Raw genomic sequence first — 19,438 nt, 5'->3', positions numbered from 1 at the left:
TAAGATTGCTTCCATGATTTTTACATGTTATGGAGTTCCTGGGTTCCACCCAGTCTTCCTTCTTAAAAATCAATACCACATTTGCAATCCACAAGGCTGATTTTCAAGGTTTGGGAGCATAATACCAGAAAGCTGTCACACTGGGAGACTCAGCAGTCCTGTATGGGGTCACATGGGGACTTATGTAACCAAGAGATCCAATAAATATAAAAGTCAAAAGTGGTATATTACATTTTACTCTACAACAAACTGGAAATAAATGTAAATAGAAAAGAAGCAGTATAATATGTTGAGCACTAGCATAGACATCAATAAATAATGCATTACAGTAATCTAATCAGGAAGAAACGAATGCATACATCATCTTCTCTGTACAAGCCTGGGAAAGACGGTCTGATTCTAGCAATATTCCTCAATGCAAATAGAATAGAAGTATTCACGGTTACCAGGAGAAATTACTTCAAACATTTCTCTCTCAAAACAGAAAGGCAATTTTTTTTAAAATGTAGTATTTAGTGAATAATTTATCCTCAATTAGTTTTAAGTAACAAATCTTTCATTTATAGTACTAGATAAATCATATTTTTGTTTAATTAATTTTTAAAAAAGTTTTAATCCAACACTGATCATAAGGACTGGCTTAATGAATTATCACCTTTTACATTTTTCACATAAGTGAGAGAGAGGTTCACAAATGTCTGCAATAATGAAGAAAAGAACTCTCAAAACACAAATGTGTAATACTTCATTTTATGTTCAGAGTTTAACGAGGGATTTTTTTTAGTTTAAGTACCACTCATTTCTGTATTCCTGAAGAAGAAATCAATCCAAATGTGCAGGCGTCGAATACAAACACATTTAATGGGTCCTTGACACACAATTATTAGTCATTATTTCAAAGAGGCCAGGTCCAGACAACACATTTTGAATTTGAGTGGAAGATAGAGTAGAAAGCACTTTTTTCCACAAAATAATTTTATACATTTTCAAAACAATACACTATTTCAATTACAAATGTGTATTTAAAAAAAAAAACTATTTTCATTTTAAAACATACTATCTCGTATTATGTTAAAGAAATATCTGTGTACAGCCCTTGCTTTCATCTTGAGAGTGATTCCCCAAATGACTGCAATGGTTGGCAGCCAGTAAGATAACTGCTAAGACACTGCTCAGGAAGTGCAAGTATGACACATTTCCTGAAAGGAAAAGCAAGCAAACTGAGAAGTTTATTTTACCAAGTGTAGTACCAGATGGCATGTTTTATGAAAATTCAAATACATGTTTGCAATATCATATGTTTCTTTCTAAACTACATATTTGAGACACACATGTGTAGTGTATGTAAGTGCACATCATGGAGGATTAGTGATAGCATTCAGTTTGTTTCATTCACTTCAAGTGGATCTGCATATTCAGGGCCAAGTACATTGTTGCAAATGGCACCCAAAATGTACAAAGTATAAGGTACTGGTAATCTTTTTTTTTTTTTTATCTCTACATAACCCATAGAGTACATAATTTTTAAAAAATACATAAATCATATTTTTGTTTCAAGTTTTTTGTTGTATTTGTGCTTGCACCAAAAGAAAAACAAAACTTGCATATATAAAACGTTATGACGTAAGAAGGCATAATTTAGGGAATATTGTTTTTTGCACTTACCTGCATATGAACATGAAGATTCTGGTCAGAGGCCGTAGGAACTGAACTTCATAATATAGTGGAATGATTGCATAGCACCAATGGAGAAACATTAGCATGCCTTTGTTATAATGTAAACATGGCTATGGGGTTGTAATAATCACCAGTAAATTACCATATATGATGGAAAATGGTTGCAGGGCTTAAATGAAACTTACTTTTGTATGTTATTCTCGTTATGGTATCTCTGTTTAGCATTCGATTTAGAAATGGATTTGAAGACTCAGATACCTAGAAGAGAGAAAATAAATTAACAAACAATCAGAAGTGCTTGGTGTCATAGAATTAGGCTTTGCATATATTTACATATCAAAGATTGTTTAGGCTTGGAAAAGAGTTATCAGGTGCTTTATATATACAGTGTGTGGCATGAATGTATAACAGATATGCTGAGGAAGACTAGCTGAGGAGTTGGTACCAAACTTTGTATATTTCGACAGGTTTAACAAAGTAGCTGGTGCTGCTGACACCCCAAGTCTCACCCAACATGACCAAACCTGATTTGCTATGGACTATATGCACGTGCTTGTTTTTACTAAAGGATACTGAACAGTCTCCATTGCAAACTACCATAATGCTTGTATTTACATTTTATAGAAAAACAAGACAGTATTAAGTTGTCCACTTACTTTCATAAATATGGAAACTATCACCAATCCATTTGGACTCTTTGCCGCTTCTGTGACATTTATATATAATTCATGGTTATAGTGAATAAGCTGCACCTGCAAATAAAAAAAAAAAAATGTTGTTACAATTCTTATCGAAAATCCCCAGAAAAGTACCACTGTAGTAACTGACACTGTTTGACTTTGTTGCAACAAATCAGAAAACAAAATATGCTTATTTATCAATCAAAGTGAATTGATGAGAGAGTTTGGTGTATGCTGCCAAAGTTGCTGTTCTTTATATAGTTTGTCATTTAGTTCATCTGACAGTGCGTCCAAAACAAAGTCGCTAGGAATTCCATAGGGAGCGCCACATTGGCTTTGGTGCTCCAGCGGGTCAGGCAGGCAAAACTGTCAGAGACAGGTTCTCCTCACCACGCTACAGCAACTCCTACTGGCCAGACATTCAAAGCAGACACCTGCAGGGTAGATCCTTGTGCTCCAGGGGCTGACAGCTCACTCACACCTGCTGTGAGCTCCTGGGTGTAAATGCAATTGGCTGGTCATGGGATCAGAGGACGCTCACTGACCTTCAGTTCTCCTAAGCTGCACACAGTCTGAAGACGGGACAGATCTTAATGGAGAAGTAGCGTGAAGATGTAGATGAAGAAGTTAGGTACGGTATGTGGCAGTCAGAGGCTGTAGTTTGTTTTTGGACAATTAAACAGTTACAGAACCCCCTGCAGTGTTTACATGAAACACATTACTTTACCTTTGCTGTATCCTGTGTTGTCCAGATCGCAGCATTTTTTTTTCAACATATTATTGATTGTTTTGATATTCTTTTATTCACACAGCATAGGTAAGTCAACTATGGAAGTTTTTCAGCTTTACCTCTGGAGCTTTCAGCAGGAGGTTGATTGTGGCTGCAGCACCCGCCTGAGGTTGTATGCATTGCGACCTACTCAATCTGGCTTCTAATAATGAAAATGTAGCTCAGATAACATATTGATTTGCAAAATGGCCGAAGGCACAGTAATGCATCATTATGCATATAAGAGGTGCAGAAAATTGAAACTCTACTGGATTAAAATACATAAACGGTTTAACAACTGTCTGACTCAATGCAATATATACCTGTATATAGAAGCCTTTTAGCAGTTCACCCAGCAAAGTGATTGCACTTCAGTTTTCATCAAACATAATGAAAGGCAACAAGGAATTTATTGAGAACTAGTATGTCACGTTCATTAATATGCTTGCTTATTAAAATCCCAATTATGATTAAAAAGGGAATTAATAAAGCAAAATGCTAGATGAATAGTAGTTCAGCGAGCAGAAGATTCAGGTATTAAGATCATATATAACTATTTTATTTTTCATTAAACTGTGTCAAAGTCAAGGTAAGGCACAGTCATCACTTTTATTTTTCCAGTCTGCAGTCTGTGCATGTATCCTTGCAGCATCATCAAAATGACAATAATTATTTTCCTGACTCTGAGGTAAAAGTTGAAAATGCTCCCAGTATGGCAGGTTCTTCTGGTATCTGACAGCTGACAGGTTCTGCATGTACATCATCTCTAGGTTATAAAGGCATTTCTCTTGATATCAAATGAGAGACCAAAAACTATATCTGCATGTTTTCTTGTGGTTATTTATTAAAACTAGACTTGTTTGTTTGTGTGTGTGTGTGTGTGTGTGTGTGTGTGTGTGTGTGTGTGTGTGTGTGTGTGTGTGTGTTTGAACAAAGGCATCTGTTGTGATGGAAGTAAAATGTATAAGTGAAAAAGCTATAATCAGTATCATTGTGTTTTACTTTACATACAAACAGTCAATTTATGTAACTTTTTTCTGTGAAAGACTCCAATATGTTATTGAACAAGTTATTCTGTTCTCTTTTTCCCCACAAGTACATTTTAAAACATTAATGAATATATTTATATAACTGAATACCACAAAGTACATACAAGGTACCTGCCACTTCATCTATGTTAACAAGGTTTTCTGAAAATGCATGATGTATTCACTGTGATATACACTAAATAATAAATACAAAAACTTAAAAGACTAAAGTCAGGCTTCTCTACCTTATCATATAACAAATAATAACACTATTTGCATTTATTAGCACCCAAACAAAATTAGATGCAAAGAAAGACCAGTGCAAAGCAGAGGCAGCTTAAAAAAGTGATAAAAAACATTTAAAAATCAATTAACTCTATTGCCCTAGTAGTATTAGCACTGGGTTCACTTTTCTTGTTAAATCTTTTGGTTCTGTTCAGATAGTTCAAAGTAAAAGTCAACTATATAGATGCTGCCCTGGTTCCTAATCATTACATCCTGTACATGGCTGTTTCCACTCTATCCCTGTCCCCAGTGATATGCATCCCTAGCTGGGCATAATACAAGTATATCCGTTTCCCTGCCTTATCATTTACGGTGGATTCTCCATGCTGTGCAAAATGTACCATGGAAGCCATTAGAAAGTTGAATACATCTTTAATGCATTTTCTAATGCCTTCCTGTGTGCCATTCCTTACAGCCTTACCTCCCCAGAGAAGGCTTGTCCATTTAGTAGATGCTCTGATCCCTGGCCGTCTTCACTACCAAAGTGTAATCGAATCTCTTCCAATCTGTGACTGTATGTCAGAGGTCCTCCTGAGATGTTTACCAAGTGTTCCTTATCCAGGCGAAGAGAAACGTGGCGGCCTGTGTTGTACATTGTTCCACTGACCTGGGTAAAAAGAAAAACATAATATGGCTTGGTGAGAATTGGGGAGACACTTGTTCTGCAGATAGATAAACCGTAGCTGTTAACCAATGAACATACAATACAGTAAAATACAATATATTTGACATTTCCATTTGAAGGACAAGTGTTCAAGGTATTCAGTAGTCTGTAGGACAAGTGCTTCATAAATATATTTTTGTATAATGAAAGCTAACTCTTGCTGTATTAGTGTGTGCCAGCATCTATGTAGTGGTACAGTAGCTAAAGATCATACAGATGCTGGGAACCGGCAAACCCAACTTCTGCAATATACATAGCTACATACCTCTTGTGTCCTACCAATCAAATTACAGCTTCAGTCAGCCGAACACAGTACTATTATGGGATGTACATGCTTGTCCCGCAGGCACCTGTACATCAAAGCAGTAGTTTTATTCCATCATTGTGGGATATAAATATTTCAAGGGAAGAACTAAAATATCACAGTGACAGAGAATAGAGGAGGACAAGTGCAAGCAAGACCAACACTGTGTTCACACTGAGTTCGATAGTGGGGCTGGTTCCTCACTCAGTATGGTTCGGTTCATCTGGGGTGTAGTGTGAACAACACAGTTCACTTGGCAAAAATAGTTTGGTTGGCTTGCTACACTTCAATGTGGGAACTCAAGTTTATTTGCACACAGGAAACAAGCCATTGGGAACTCAAGTTTATTTGCACACAGGAAACAAGCCATTGACCTTTGTAGCTAGATTATGTAGTTGGTTGGTAGCATCATGCTACTTGTGTCTGGTATTCTGCAAAAATTAAAATTATGAAGTTCGGTCAAAAAAACATCAAAGGGACCAATATGGACAGTTAAAAAGAAATAGGGACACTTTTAAAAATATGGTCGTACACCAAAATTCAGGTAGAGAATGCTTTCCTTCAAGCTGTTATACTTTCCTCCAGTGCTCAGCATTGCTCCACTGAACACAAATTAATCAAAAACCTCAATTTCACACACTAACAAACTGACTACATTTGCTTCCAAGTAAGTGTGAACAGCAAGCAAAGCCGACTCATTGCTTTAACCCAAAGGAACTAAACTTAGACTCTTTGTAACAAACCCAACATGAACACAACCTTAAGGACACTTTTGAGTCCTTACATACTCTGAGTTATTTTTATGTAGTTGTTGTAACATTAACAGTACATTTTTATCATACAGCAAGTCTTTTGAATGCCACGTGAATATCAACAATTGCATTGGTTTCCAAAAAAATCTCGTCATTTCAGGGTTAGAAAATGATGAATAGTTTTAATACCATTCCTGGCAGTCTGGAGGTAAGCGATTACACATTTAATTAAATAACTAGATTTGTGTTTTTTTTTATTAGGGCATGGCTCATATGTTTGCAACATGCACTTTGCACACTCCGAATGATCAAATCCATTTTCAGCTTAAAAAGAGTAATTGTCTGGGGCGTGCAAGCTTATTCTACCTCATTGAGTAAACAAGGCTGTAGTTATTCTATTAAAAATGATAAAATCCATGAACAGAAACTGAACATTGATCACACAATTACCTAACATTAGAGATACAATAAACTGAACATTGATCACACAATTCCCTAACATTACAGATATAGTAAGCTGAACTTCGATCACACAATTCCCTAACTGACCTGCTTGGATTGTGTTTTGCAGTTTGCAGTCAGAATCAGAAACTAGCGATTTTGTTTGCAGTCAGAATAAGAAACTAGTGATTTTGGTAAGTACAGTTGAATGCTTGTTGCTGATGTAACTACATTAGCTGGTTGAAGGAATTCATTTTCTAAAGTGTTCAGAGCTGTGGTTGATTGAAGTGAATTTAGATAGCATGTAAACTGGACCAGCTCTAGACCTGCAGGACAGTATAAATTGGCAATCAGCGTCTTAGAACGCCAGCCGTTCGAAGCGCCAAGGGCAGTCTGAGCTGTGGCAGTCTAAGGGCCACATGTCCATGGGCAGTCTGAGCTGTGGCAGTCTAAGGGCCACACGTCCAAGGGCAGTCTGAGCTGTGGCAGTCTAAGGGCCACACGTCCATGGGAAGTCTGAGCTGTGGCAGTCTAAGGGCCACACGTCCAAGGGCAGTCTGAGCTGTGGCAGTCTAAGGGCCACACGTCCATGGGAAGTCTGAGCTGTGGCAGTCTAAGGGCCACACGTCCAAGGGCAGTCTGAGCTGTGGCAGTCTAAGGGCCACACGTCCATGGGAAGTCTGAGCTGTGGCAGTCTAAGGGCCACACGTCCAAGGGCAGTCTGAGCTGTGGCAGTCTAAGGGCCACACGTCCAAGGGCAGTCTGAGCTGTGGCAGTCTAAGGGCCACACGTCCAAGGGCAGTCTGAGCTGTGGCAGTCTAAGGGCCACACGTCCAAGGGCAGTCTGAGCTGTGGCAGTCTAAGGGCCACACGTCCAAGGGCAGTCTGAGCTGTGGCAGTCTAAGGGCCACACGTCCAAGGGCAGTCTGAGCTGTGGCAGTCTAAGGGCCACATGCCCATGGGAAGTCTGAGCTGTGGCAGTCTAAGGGCCACATGCCCATGGGAAGTCTGAGCTGTGGCAGTCAGAGCGAGGACAGGTAGAGCGAGGACCTTTTTCAAATCTCTCCCAGTGGGCAACTCTACTGATCATGATTAGTACCAGGTTAGTGTGGTTAAATTGAATAGTTAGTATTTAATCCTGCACTTAACCCAATCTGTAGTATTTTGTATTTCACTTCCACTCGTATCCAACCCTGATGTAACTATCAGCACTGTTACCTGCTCTTGAACTGCCCCTATATCAAATTGTACTGTGTTTTGTATTTGCTCTTATTTGGACTGAAGTCATTGTATTTTATATCTTGCTCTTAATTGTACTGTAATTCTTGTTATGTATTTTTTGTATACAACTGTAAGTCACCCTGGGTAAAGGCGTCTGCTAATAAATAAATAAATAAATAAATAAATAAATAATATAGTAACCTGAACATTGATCACACAATTCGCTAACATTACAGATACAGTAACTGGAACCCTGTCATTGTGAGATTTATTATACAAGCAACATTTTATTTAAAAGGCAACATTTTCAAAAACACAAGTAGGTACTGAATGAGCAAATAAGGTTTAGGATATTTGAAAATATAAAAAAAATAACAGCAGCAAAAAACATGCCCGCTGTATTTTATGGTCAATATTAAACTTACTGTCTTGATACCTTTAACCACCCAGCTGCTTATCCTGCGATTTCCATGTGGAGTGCAAGTGAATCCAAAATTGCCACTCCTGTGAGAACAGCGTGCAGGCGGTTATATATGCATCTGCAAAGATTATCACATCTTTTCAACGTGCTACAATAAATCAATAGGCAAAGGGTATTCTTACAGAGGAACTCTTACCTCTGACATTCAGCTGTTTGAAGTAACTGTAGAGCTAACAACCTTTTCTGCACTGCCATAGTTACACGCTGTAGGTGTTAAACATGCAGTTTTTGAAATAAACACATGTAACAGCAAGCATGTGTAGGCCATACATAACATCTGGTACTACAAAAGGTTATAGAAAGTTCAATATTCATGCCTTTTTCGCATGAAATCTGTTACACATACACTTCCTAGGTCATTTCACCTTGGTCAGAAGCATGGTACTGGCTGAACACATGTCAGTCAATAGGGGGTGCTAGTTGACAGGATCAAAGCTGTTGAAATGGTTGGGGATAATTTCAGCCTCCAGGCGCAGTGCAACACAATGTAGTACCAGATATCATGTGTAAAATAATAAAACAAGTTTATTATAATGTATGTTTCTTTCAAAACAGCACATTTAACTTCTATGTAAGGAATGGAAGTTCACAACAGGTCAAATTAATTGAATTATTAGGCTAGCTATAATCACTTTAAAGCTCAAATGCTAGTTTAAAACTGGGTTGCTCTGCAAAAGTGAACAAGTGTGCTGCTGAGTTTGACAAGTGCTTTGTTAGGCAGACACACAGCAGCTGCCAGCAGCACACTCTTTACTGTCTGCCTACCGTGCTGTATTGTAAATATGAATGCAAAATAAAATTCTACACTTTTCTGTTCAAAATCTGCAAAACCTGCATCTGTTTTGGCACACCCCTAGTATAAAGATACAAAGATAGAAAAAAAAAATCCTATTTATTATCTGAACGCTGAGAATGTTAACCTTGTCAAAATATAATTGTTCTAACAAGAAGGTATGAAATGTTGGCAACTTTCACAGTCTCGTAAAAAAAAAAATCTCTCAGAAATACCATCTGTTCATGCTGCACGATAGCAGAGCTAGTTTGTAGATTGTAAAATAATCCCATAAAAAAAGGCTCAAATTAAATATTACACTGTGTTTTTGACAGATACATCCCACTATCTCCATTTTAAAAAATGCATTTAAAGCTCTTTTATAGCTAGATTGAAGTGTGGCTGTGCTTTCTGTATCATGTGCCGTAAGAGGTTTTTTTTTTTATTGATCTATTTAAAATACTGTATATGAATTGCTTAATTACAACTAAAACTGTTACATATGCATTTCATTTCTAATTTGACTTTTAAAAAAGCACGTTCAGAGAAAATTACAGAAAGAGGTAAGACTGTTTGCCCTCTGTTGCCATCTGTCAACTGAACTGTGCCAGAATGCTGCCCGTACAATTCTCTCATTAAAAGTGCAGTTTTATTAAACGGTAATTGTCCAAAGCACAGTCCATTGGACGAAAAAAAGGGAATTGTCAAGTTTTCTGACAGTCTACTTAATGATGAATAGGAATTACTAATTCTGTTACAACAATCTCTGAAGTTGAATGTATTATTCATGTTAACAGGCTATTAAATACTACTTGTTGTAATTAATGTTTTTTGTTGATTCATTTTCAGAAGCTAGTTTTTACACAGAAAGATAAGTCAACTGAGTGTCACTTCTGCGTCCATAGACAGGAGAGTTCTGCACTTACAAAGCTGAGGCCAAGCCTTACTGCAGCAAGAATCATGTACTCTAACATCTGCATGTTCCCTGCCATGTTTGCTTCACAGAAATGGGTTCAATGAGTGGTCAGATTAAATGTAAACATAATAGTCTTCACTGATACCATTTAGACCTTACCCAGATATTGGTGATATAGTAAAGCATATGAGAAGCATTTATCTATCACCTAAAATTGCGGGTGTACTAAGCAGTTTCAATCAAATTTGTAGCCTTGTTTGATATCTCTGCTTGTCTGAAAACGTAACCTATGTTTAATGGTAGTCTTCAATACCTACTGCCAACATGTATTTCATGGATTCATGAAGGGCTTTATATAGGAGGAATAAAGGTACCCCTGCAACATTGTTGCTTATGAGGATATCAGTTCCATATAGGAGGCTTGGTGGTCCAGTGGTTAAAGATAGGGGCTTGTTACCAGGAAGTTCCCAGTTCAATCCCAGCCATTGACTCACTGTGTGTGACCATGAGCAAGTCACTTAACCTTCTTGTGCTCCGTCCTTCGAATGAGACATAAAACGGAGGTTCTATTGTAAGTGACTGTAGCAGCAGTTGCTGATGCATAGTTCACCCCCAAGTCTCTGTAAGTTGCTTTGGATAAAAGCATCTGCTAAATGACTAAATTAGACAGTTAAGTGGATAGGCAGGAGAGGGAGTTTGGTATGTCCAATGTAATGAAAAAAGCTTCTGTGAGTAGTCAGAAACATCATTAATATGCCAGTCTTCCCCATCCCTGACCCATTACTCTGGGAATAACATGGCAAATGAAACATTCCAATTAATTTCATGGAAGTCTGAGCAGCTCAATTCTCTATATTGAAACAATATGTAAGTCACTATATTGAAACAAAGCCACTCACCTCCTTTAGATTATTATTCTGTTAAGTCTGACTGTAAAAAGTGCTCCTTTTTACTTTCAAAAAGAAATTAGGGTGACCGGATTTCACAGGTTTTTTTTAAACAGATAATGTAAAAGGTGGTGGTGGGGGCATTTACTGTAAATTGCCTGTCGACTCTCTCAGGCATCGATTCTGCAAGTCAGCAGGGGCTACACAATAGTGGTAGCTAAGTATATGAAAGTCGCCCATTTTTAAAACTTTTTTTTCAATAATGTACTGTAGGAGGTAATAAGCAGGATACTGTAAAGCATGCATATACAGTTTCATGAAAATGACTATAAATATTAATAATTTTAGAAGGGATACACCGTTTCTACATCTCCCTCAGCTCTCCTGCAACTGTCAACAATATATTCTTCCAGTAAGCAGGAACTGTGATTGTGGTATGTAAAAAAAAGGTTTGTTTCTTGTAAGACAGAAAGGGGTGCAGATGCACCCCAAAACGTACCATGTGCACTTAGAAGAAGGATTACTCCTGTTTCCCAAGACGGACAAGAACATTCTTGCTATCAAAATAAAGGTAAGCGATTAAAGTTTAATCACGTTAGGAGATATGTTCATTTTAAACACGCCGCGTCTGCACCCCTTGCTACTGACGAAGGGTTATGTAGGGCTAGGATAGAGCTCTCTGGGTCAGACACAAAGAGCAGAATATCGTCAGCACAAAGCATAAACTTACACGTTGAACCTCCAACTCGAATGCCAGGGAAACTGGGGCTTTATAGGGACAGCAGCAGCAAATGGTTGCAAGTCAAGAGCAAACAGCGAGAGGCCATCCCTGCCAGGTGCTCGTCCCCAGTTAAAACTGCTGGGAAATTAAGCCATTTGTTAGAACCACTGCTGTTGGATGTCGATATAACAATTGCACCCAGCAAATAAAAGTGGGACCAATACGAAATGACTGCAACATAATGAATAAATACCCCTGTGGCAAAGTGGTAATGACGTGCAGGTGAGTGCAGTGCAGAATAATCACACAGACAACGTTGGTACAGGTGCAAGGGTGTTTATTTAATTTAATAAATGTCCAGAGCCTTAAGGCAATCCTGCAAATAATAATAGTGCTGGAAGTGATACAGCGGCGTGTATCACTTCTATTTGTAATCCACGGGTTTGACCCGTAACCCCAAAAGTCCCGTTCAGACACCCACACAAAACACAAACACAAAGACAGTGCGTGATTCCAGTGCTAATGGTGCAAACAAAAGACAGTTCCTGTAGTGAAAAGGTGAGTGGTGAAGTCCGGGTTTTTCGCTGGCCTGCGGCTGCAGCTCCGGATCGTGCTCAGTAATCTTTAGTGAGAAACAACACACAAGACACACAGTGTTAAGACACAGACACGAAACACTCACGGTTGATTTCACAAATACAGGCTCCTTCTCGGTTATGTAATTTAACCATATGCAAAGGAACAGATCACTCAAGCCATGCCCCCTATTTATACCCTCGCCCATAACCCCGAGGTTAACGAGCGCATCCGCTCCTCCAGTCCTCGGATGCCACGCCGCTTACCGTCTGGGTCACTGAGCTCGGGTGCCATAGCTCCGCCCCCTTCCGAACTGACCGACTTCCATCTACCCTACGGAATAAATTGTCGTGCCATTTCATTAAGGGTACTCTGTTCCTCGTGCACCGTGCCCTCACAGGTCGAGAGGGAGATCTAACACCAAGACTCATTCGATCTCTGTCACAACCCCCCACTCCACTCTGTCAAAGGTCTTTTCTGAGTCTAACGAGACAGTGGCCATTGGAGAGTCATAATACCAATCAGATCCTGGTATTATCAGATGAGCTTCTGCCTCAAATAAACCCCACTTGGTCAGTGTGAATGAATTTAGTCATGATTTTGTACAGACGGCACATTTTTGATAACATTTTTCTGTCATTGTTAATCAAACTTATGGGTCTGTAGCTTGAGCACTGATACCCTTGTCTTTTATAAAAAAAAAAAATAAGTGAAATAAGAGCCTGAGATAGAGGGGTTGGTAATGAGTTATTATAAATGATTCTGAGAACATAATTAATAGCAGGGGAGCCAATTCTGTAATGTAAGTTTAATACAAATCCCCTGTAACACTATCCAGACCTGGGGCCTTATTCAAAGCTCAGCATCCAAGGAATCTCTGTCTTGGTAATCTAGGCATTTGTCTGCTGATACCTCAGAGGTATATTCTGTAAAATTAAATTCTTTAAAGGTGTTTGTTTATTTCATGGGACTTTGTGCCGAGTTAAAATTATTTGCTTGGGTTAACTTTGTGAAATGCTTTTGTGTTTTTGTTGTCACAGTAGATTTATTTCAAAACAAGACCTCCACCCCAGTTCTGCCAAATACAGCCCTGTACATAGAACCTTTCATGACCGAAGTTAGAGGTATCTGTAACTGTTTTGTTGACCTAAACCTCTTGGGTTTAGGTCAATGTTAACACTACTAACTACTAAACACCATGTTTAATGAAACAACGGTTTACATTTCTGTTACACATTTGCACAAAGTAATTACATAAATTACCAGTACAAACATACAGCAAAGCAACCCATATAACACAATTGCAGATCAAACAGTCAACACCATTTTGCATGATGCTCAGTGATTAGAATTTTTATTTACAATTTTGTATTTCTTATCAGTGACAAAAAAGAAAATATTGGTAATTTTAACCACTACAAATTAAAAAAGTTAATCAATAATAAAATAATAAATGTTAAAGTTAACAAGATTACTACTGTATAAGGTATTTTAATTTTAAACAAGTATATATATATATATATATATATATATATATATATATATATATATATATATATATATATATACAGTACTGTGCAAAAGTTTTAGGCACGTGTGAAAAAATGCTAAACCAAATCCATATTTGGTGTGACCACCCTTTGCCTTCAAAACAGCATCAATTCTTCTAGGTAGACTTGCACAAAGTCAGGGATTTTGTAGGCATAGTCAGTTGTATGATTAAACAATCATACCAAACAGGTGCTAATGATCATCAATTCAATATGTAGGTTGAAACACAATCATTAACTGAAACAGAAACAGCTGTGTAGGAGGAATAAAACTGGGTGAGGAACAGCCAAACTCAGCTAACAAGGTGAGGTTGCTAAAGACAGTTTACTGTCAAAAGTCATACACCATGGCAAGACTGAGCACAGCAACAAAACACAAGGTAGTTATACTGCATCAGCAAGGTCTCTCCCAGGCAGAAATTTCAAGGCAGACAGGGGTTTCCAGATGTGCTGTACAAGCTCTTTTGAAGAAGCACAAAGAAACGGGCAACGTTGAGGACCGTAGACGCAGTGGTCGGCCAAGGAAACTTACTGCAGCAGAAGAAAGACACATCATGCTTATTACCCTTCGCAATAGGAAGATGTCCAGCAGTGCCATCAGCTCAGAATTGGCAGAAAACAGTGGGACCCTGGTACACCCATCTACTGTCCGGAGAAGTCTGGTCAGAAGAGGCCTTCATGGAAGACTTGCGGCCAAAAAGCCATACCTCCGACGTGGAAACAAGACCAAGCGACTCAACTATGCACGAAAACACAGGAACTGGGGTGCAGAAAAATGGCAGCAGGTGCTCTGGACTGATGAGTCAAAATGTGAAATATTTGGCTGTAGCAGAAGGCAGTTTGTTCGCCGAAGGGCTGGAGAGCGGTACACGAATGAGTGTCTGCAGGCAACAGTGAAGCATGGTGGAGGTTCCTTGCAAGTTTGGGGCTGCATTTCTGCAAATGGAGTTGGGGATTTGGTCAGAATGAATGGTCTCCTCAATGCTGAGAAGTACAGGCAGATACTTATCCATCATGCAATACCATCAGGGAGGCATCTGATTGGCCCCAAATTTATTCTGCAGCATTAAAAGGACCCCAAACATACAGCGAAAGTCATTAAGAACTATCTTCAGCGTAAAGAAGAACAAGGAGTCCTGGAAGTGATGGTATGGCCCCCACAGAGCCTTGATCTCAACATCATCGAGTCTGTCTGGGATTATATGAAGAGAGAGAAGCAACTGAGGCTGCCTAAATCCACAGAAGAACTGTGGTTAGTTCTCCAAGATGTTTGGGCCAACCTACCTGCCGAGTTCCTTCAAAAACTGTGTGCAAGTGTATTTAGAAGAATTGATGCTGTTTTGAAGGCAAAGGGTGGTCACACCAAATATTGATTTGATATAGATTTTTCTTCTGTTCACTCACTTTGCATTTTGTTAATTGATAAATATAAACTATTAACATGTCTATTTTTGAAAGCATTCTTACTTTACAGCATTTTTTCACACCTGCCTAAAACTTTTGCACAGTACTGTATATATATATATATATATATATATATATATATATATATATATATATATATATATATATATATATATATAAATTCTAGCAATGTTGATGTTTTTTTTGTGGCATCTCTAGTAATATTGTACAAGCAACGTAATATCATTTAAAATCATACAATGAATTACAGCCTCAAATACATAAATAAATCCTTAACAGTATTAGTTTAGCAGCAGTTTTGCAGTGATCAAGTCTTTACCACAATTAAACAGATAAACGAGTGAACAGAGGTATATTTACAGAGTGATAAATACTTTCTATTCCCAGTGCCTTTAAGCAGATGTTGTGTCTTGTTCATGCCTCGTTTCTCATCAATGACCTTTTTTTTTCTTTGGTCTACAGGGAGGCAATGTTAGTCTTTTTCTACCTGCTGTGTACCCATCTGCCTGACGATTACCAGCTTCAGCCCAAGACCTGGGCAGGTTCACTTTGTGACGGCCTGACAGAGTAGAAACACATTAGGGATCTTTAACTTGTCATGCCAGACACATTGCTTGGAACAAATCAGACGGCAGGCATCTAACACATGGCCACTTACAAAACAACTGCCCAGGTGTACAAAACAAAAACTTCTGTGCAACACGCAACTACAAGTTTGATGTGAAAATCATGATTTGTTTCATCCATGCGTTGAGAATTTCATATTCTTAGTTAAAGCAACACTTTTGGCCAGCAGTTCAGACTGCACGCATCAACAGCAAATAAAGGAATAGATAATATATAATAGTTTAAATAATAACCATGTTTTTCTGTTGTTTTACCAAGAGGGGGAGTAGTGTGACTTAGGATAGAAACAGACAGAAATGGATGTTGAACTATATTGCAGCAAGTAAATGAATATATATATATATATATATATATATATATATATATATATATATATATATATATATATATATATATATATATACACAGACGTGCTCAAATTTGTTGGTACCCCTCCACAAAAAACGAAGAATGCACAATTTTCCCTGAAATAACTTGAAACTGACAAAAGTAATTGGCATCCACCATTGTTTATTCCATATTTAATAGAAATCAGACTTTGCTTTTGATTTTTTATTCAACATAATATTGTAAATAAGAAAACAAATGAAAATGGCATGGACAAAAATGATGGGACCGCTAACCTAATATTTTGTTGCACAACCTTTAGAGGCAATCACTGCAATCAAATGTTTTCTGTAGCTCTCAATGAGACTTCTGCACCTGTTAACAGGTAGTTTGGCCTACTCTTCCTGAGCAAACTGCTCCAGCTGTCTCAGGTTTGATGGGTGCCTTCTCCAGACTGCAAGTTTCAGCTCTTTCCATAGATGTTCGATAGGATTCAGATCAGGACTCATAGAAGGCCACTTCAGAATAGTCCAATGTTTTGTTCTTATCCATTCTTTTGGGTGATTATCCTGTTGGAGGACCCATGACCTGAGACTGAGACAGAGATTTCTGACACTGGGCAGTACGTTTCGCTCCAGAATGCCTTGATAGTCTTGAGATTTCATTGTGCCCTGCACAGATTCAAGGCACCCTGTGCCAGGCGCAGCAAAGCAGCCCCAAAACATAACCGAGCCTCCTCCATGTTTCACTGTAGGTATGGTGTTCTTTTCTTTGAAAGCTTCATTTTTTCGTCTGTGAACATAGAGCTGATGTGACTTGCCAAAAAGCTCCAGTTTTGACTCATCTGTCCAATGGACATTCTCCCAGAAGGATTGTGGCTTGTCAATATGCATTTTAGCAAATTCCAGTCTGGCTTTTTTATGTTTTTCTTTCAAAAGTGGAGTCCTCCTGGGTCTTCTTCCATGGAGCCCACTTTTGCTCGAAAAGCGACGGATGGTGCGATCAGAAACTTACGTACCTTCACCTTGGAGTTCAGCTTGTATCTCTTTGGCAGTTATCCTTGGTTCTTTTTCTACCATTCGCACTATTCTGTTCACTCTGGGGTCGATTTTCCTCTTGCGGCCGCACCCAGGGAGGTTGGCTACAGTTCCATGGACCTTAAACTGTTTAATAATATTTGCAACTGTTGTCACAGGAACATCAAGCTGCTTGGAGATGGTCTTGTAGCCTTTACCTTTACCATGCTTGTCTATTATTTTCTTTCTGATCTCCTCAGACAACTCTCTCCTTTGCTTTCTCTGGTCCATGTTCAGTGTGGTGCACACAATGATACCAAACAGCACAGTGACTACTTTTCTCCATTTAAATAGGGTGAATGACTGATTACAAGATTGGAGACATGTGTGATACTAATTAAAGAAACTAATTAGTTTGAAATATCACTATAATCCAATTATTTATTACCTTTTCTAAGGGGTACCAACAAATGTATCCAGGCCGTTTTAGAATATCTTTATAGAATAAGCAATAACACTATGTAACACAATTTTGGTTCCTGGGTAGTAAGTGTTATTTCCTAATTGCTTATGCCTCAAAAGTATAGAAAATGGCTATTATTCCCCACAAACTTTGCTTTTGTGACCAGGACAGTGATATTTTGAAATGTACCTATTTCCAATGAGAAAACGGGCGAATTTGTGTCTTTTCGTTCACATAAAGTCAGAAAAAAACAACAAATGAATCCAAATTAACATGTATTTATACTAAAGTAATACATGACTACAAAAGATTTAGAAGTGAGTAGTTTTTCGAGATTTACGATTATACTGTAAATCACTTTCACGAATCAGCCCCCAAATGTAGTCTCCCATCATGTTCTCGTTATACTGTCCTTCATTGACAGCTCATCCAGGAGCCTCAAAGCCGTGCTGCTCCATAATGGTAACAAGTATCCGTCTCTTCCCCTGGCTCACTCGGTGCACCTCAAAGAGGATTACAACAGCATCAAGACCTTGCTGGACGCCTTGAAGTATGATGAGTACGACTGGGACCCCCGGAAGGTGCTGATGCCACCACTGCACATCAAATTGGCCCTTATGAAACCATTTGTCAGAGCTCTAGATAAGGAGTCGGCAGCCTTCAAGTACCTTCAAGACTTCTTCCCTAAGCTGTCTGAGGCAAAGGTCAAAGCCGGTGTCTTCGTCGGACCACAGATAAAGAAGATCCTGGAGTGCAATGAATTCCCCAAGAAGCTCAGTAGTAAGGAGAAAGCGGCTTGGAACAGCTTTGTCGCAGTGGTTCGGGGCTTCCTGGGCAATCACAAGGCCGAAAACTATGTGGAGCTGGTTGAGACTCTGGTGAAGAACTACAGCACAATGGGATGTAGGATGTCCCTCAAAGTCCATATCCTTGATGCTCATCTTGATAAATTCAAGGAGAACATGGGAGCGTACTCGGAGGAGCAAGGCGAGCGCTTCCACCAGGATATATTGGACTTTGAACGCCGCTACCAAGGACAGTATAACGAGAACATGATGGGAGACTACATTTGGGGGCTGATTAGTGAAAGTGATTTACAGTATAATCGTAAATCTCGAAAAACTACTCACTTCTAAATCTTTTGTAGTCATTTTTGTATTACTTTAGTATAAATACATGTTAATTTGGATTCATATGTTGTTTTTTTCTGACTTTATGTGAACGAAAAGACACAAATTCGCCTGTTTTCTCATTGGAAATAGGTAAATTTCAAAATATCACTGTCCTGGTCACAAAAGCAAAGTTTGTGGGGAATAATAGCCATTTTCTATACTTTTGAGGCATAAGCAATTAGGAAATAACACTTACTACCCAGGAACCAAAAAAATAAAAAATAAATAATTGTTACACGGTGTAATTCATCTCTTTTCACAGCTTCTTTGCTTTATTCTATGACATACCAAAGGCATGCAAGTATACATGATAAAATAGCTTTTAATTTTATCACTTTTCAGGAGGAATGAAGCATTATTTCAATGAGCTGTAAGGGTACCAACAAATTTGAGCACGTCTGTGTGTATATATATATATATATATATATATATATATATATATATATATATATATATATATAATTATATATATATATATATATATATATATATATATATATATAATTATATATATATATATATATATATATATATATATATATATATATATATGAGAGAGAGAGAAGCAAGATTGAAAACCATTTTTATGTTATCATTTTTTTAATATAATTTCTAATAACGCTGACATATTTAAAGTAAAACCTTTTAGCTGCTGTACAAACACATATGGTCATGTATTAAAGA

The 19,438-nt window shown here is 38.1% G+C and overlaps 1 protein-coding gene across 1 annotated transcript in view; it reads right to left on the bottom strand.

The window, feature by feature from the left end:
• Nucleotides 1-19,438, bottom strand: part of LOC117423459 (carbonic anhydrase-related protein 10-like) — a 125,963-nt gene that overhangs the window by 4,386 nt on the left and 102,139 nt on the right. Inside the window, exons 5-7 of the mRNA XM_034039281.3 lie at nucleotides 4,861-5,046; nucleotides 2,334-2,429; nucleotides 1,863-1,935 (exon numbers count right to left, since the gene is read on the bottom strand). Coding sequence (XP_033895172.1) covers nucleotides 1,863-1,935; nucleotides 2,334-2,429; nucleotides 4,861-5,046 — 355 coding nt within the window. The remainder of the gene's footprint in view (nucleotides 1-1,862; nucleotides 1,936-2,333; nucleotides 2,430-4,860; nucleotides 5,047-19,438) is intronic.

This window comes from Acipenser ruthenus, chromosome 17 (assembly GCF_902713425.1).
Source record: "Acipenser ruthenus chromosome 17, fAciRut3.2 maternal haplotype, whole genome shotgun sequence".
Lineage (NCBI taxonomy): Eukaryota > Metazoa > Chordata > Actinopteri > Acipenseriformes > Acipenseridae > Acipenser > Acipenser ruthenus.
The sequence above is the reverse complement of the archived record's forward strand: the minus strand, read 5'-3'. Positions and strand labels throughout refer to the sequence as shown.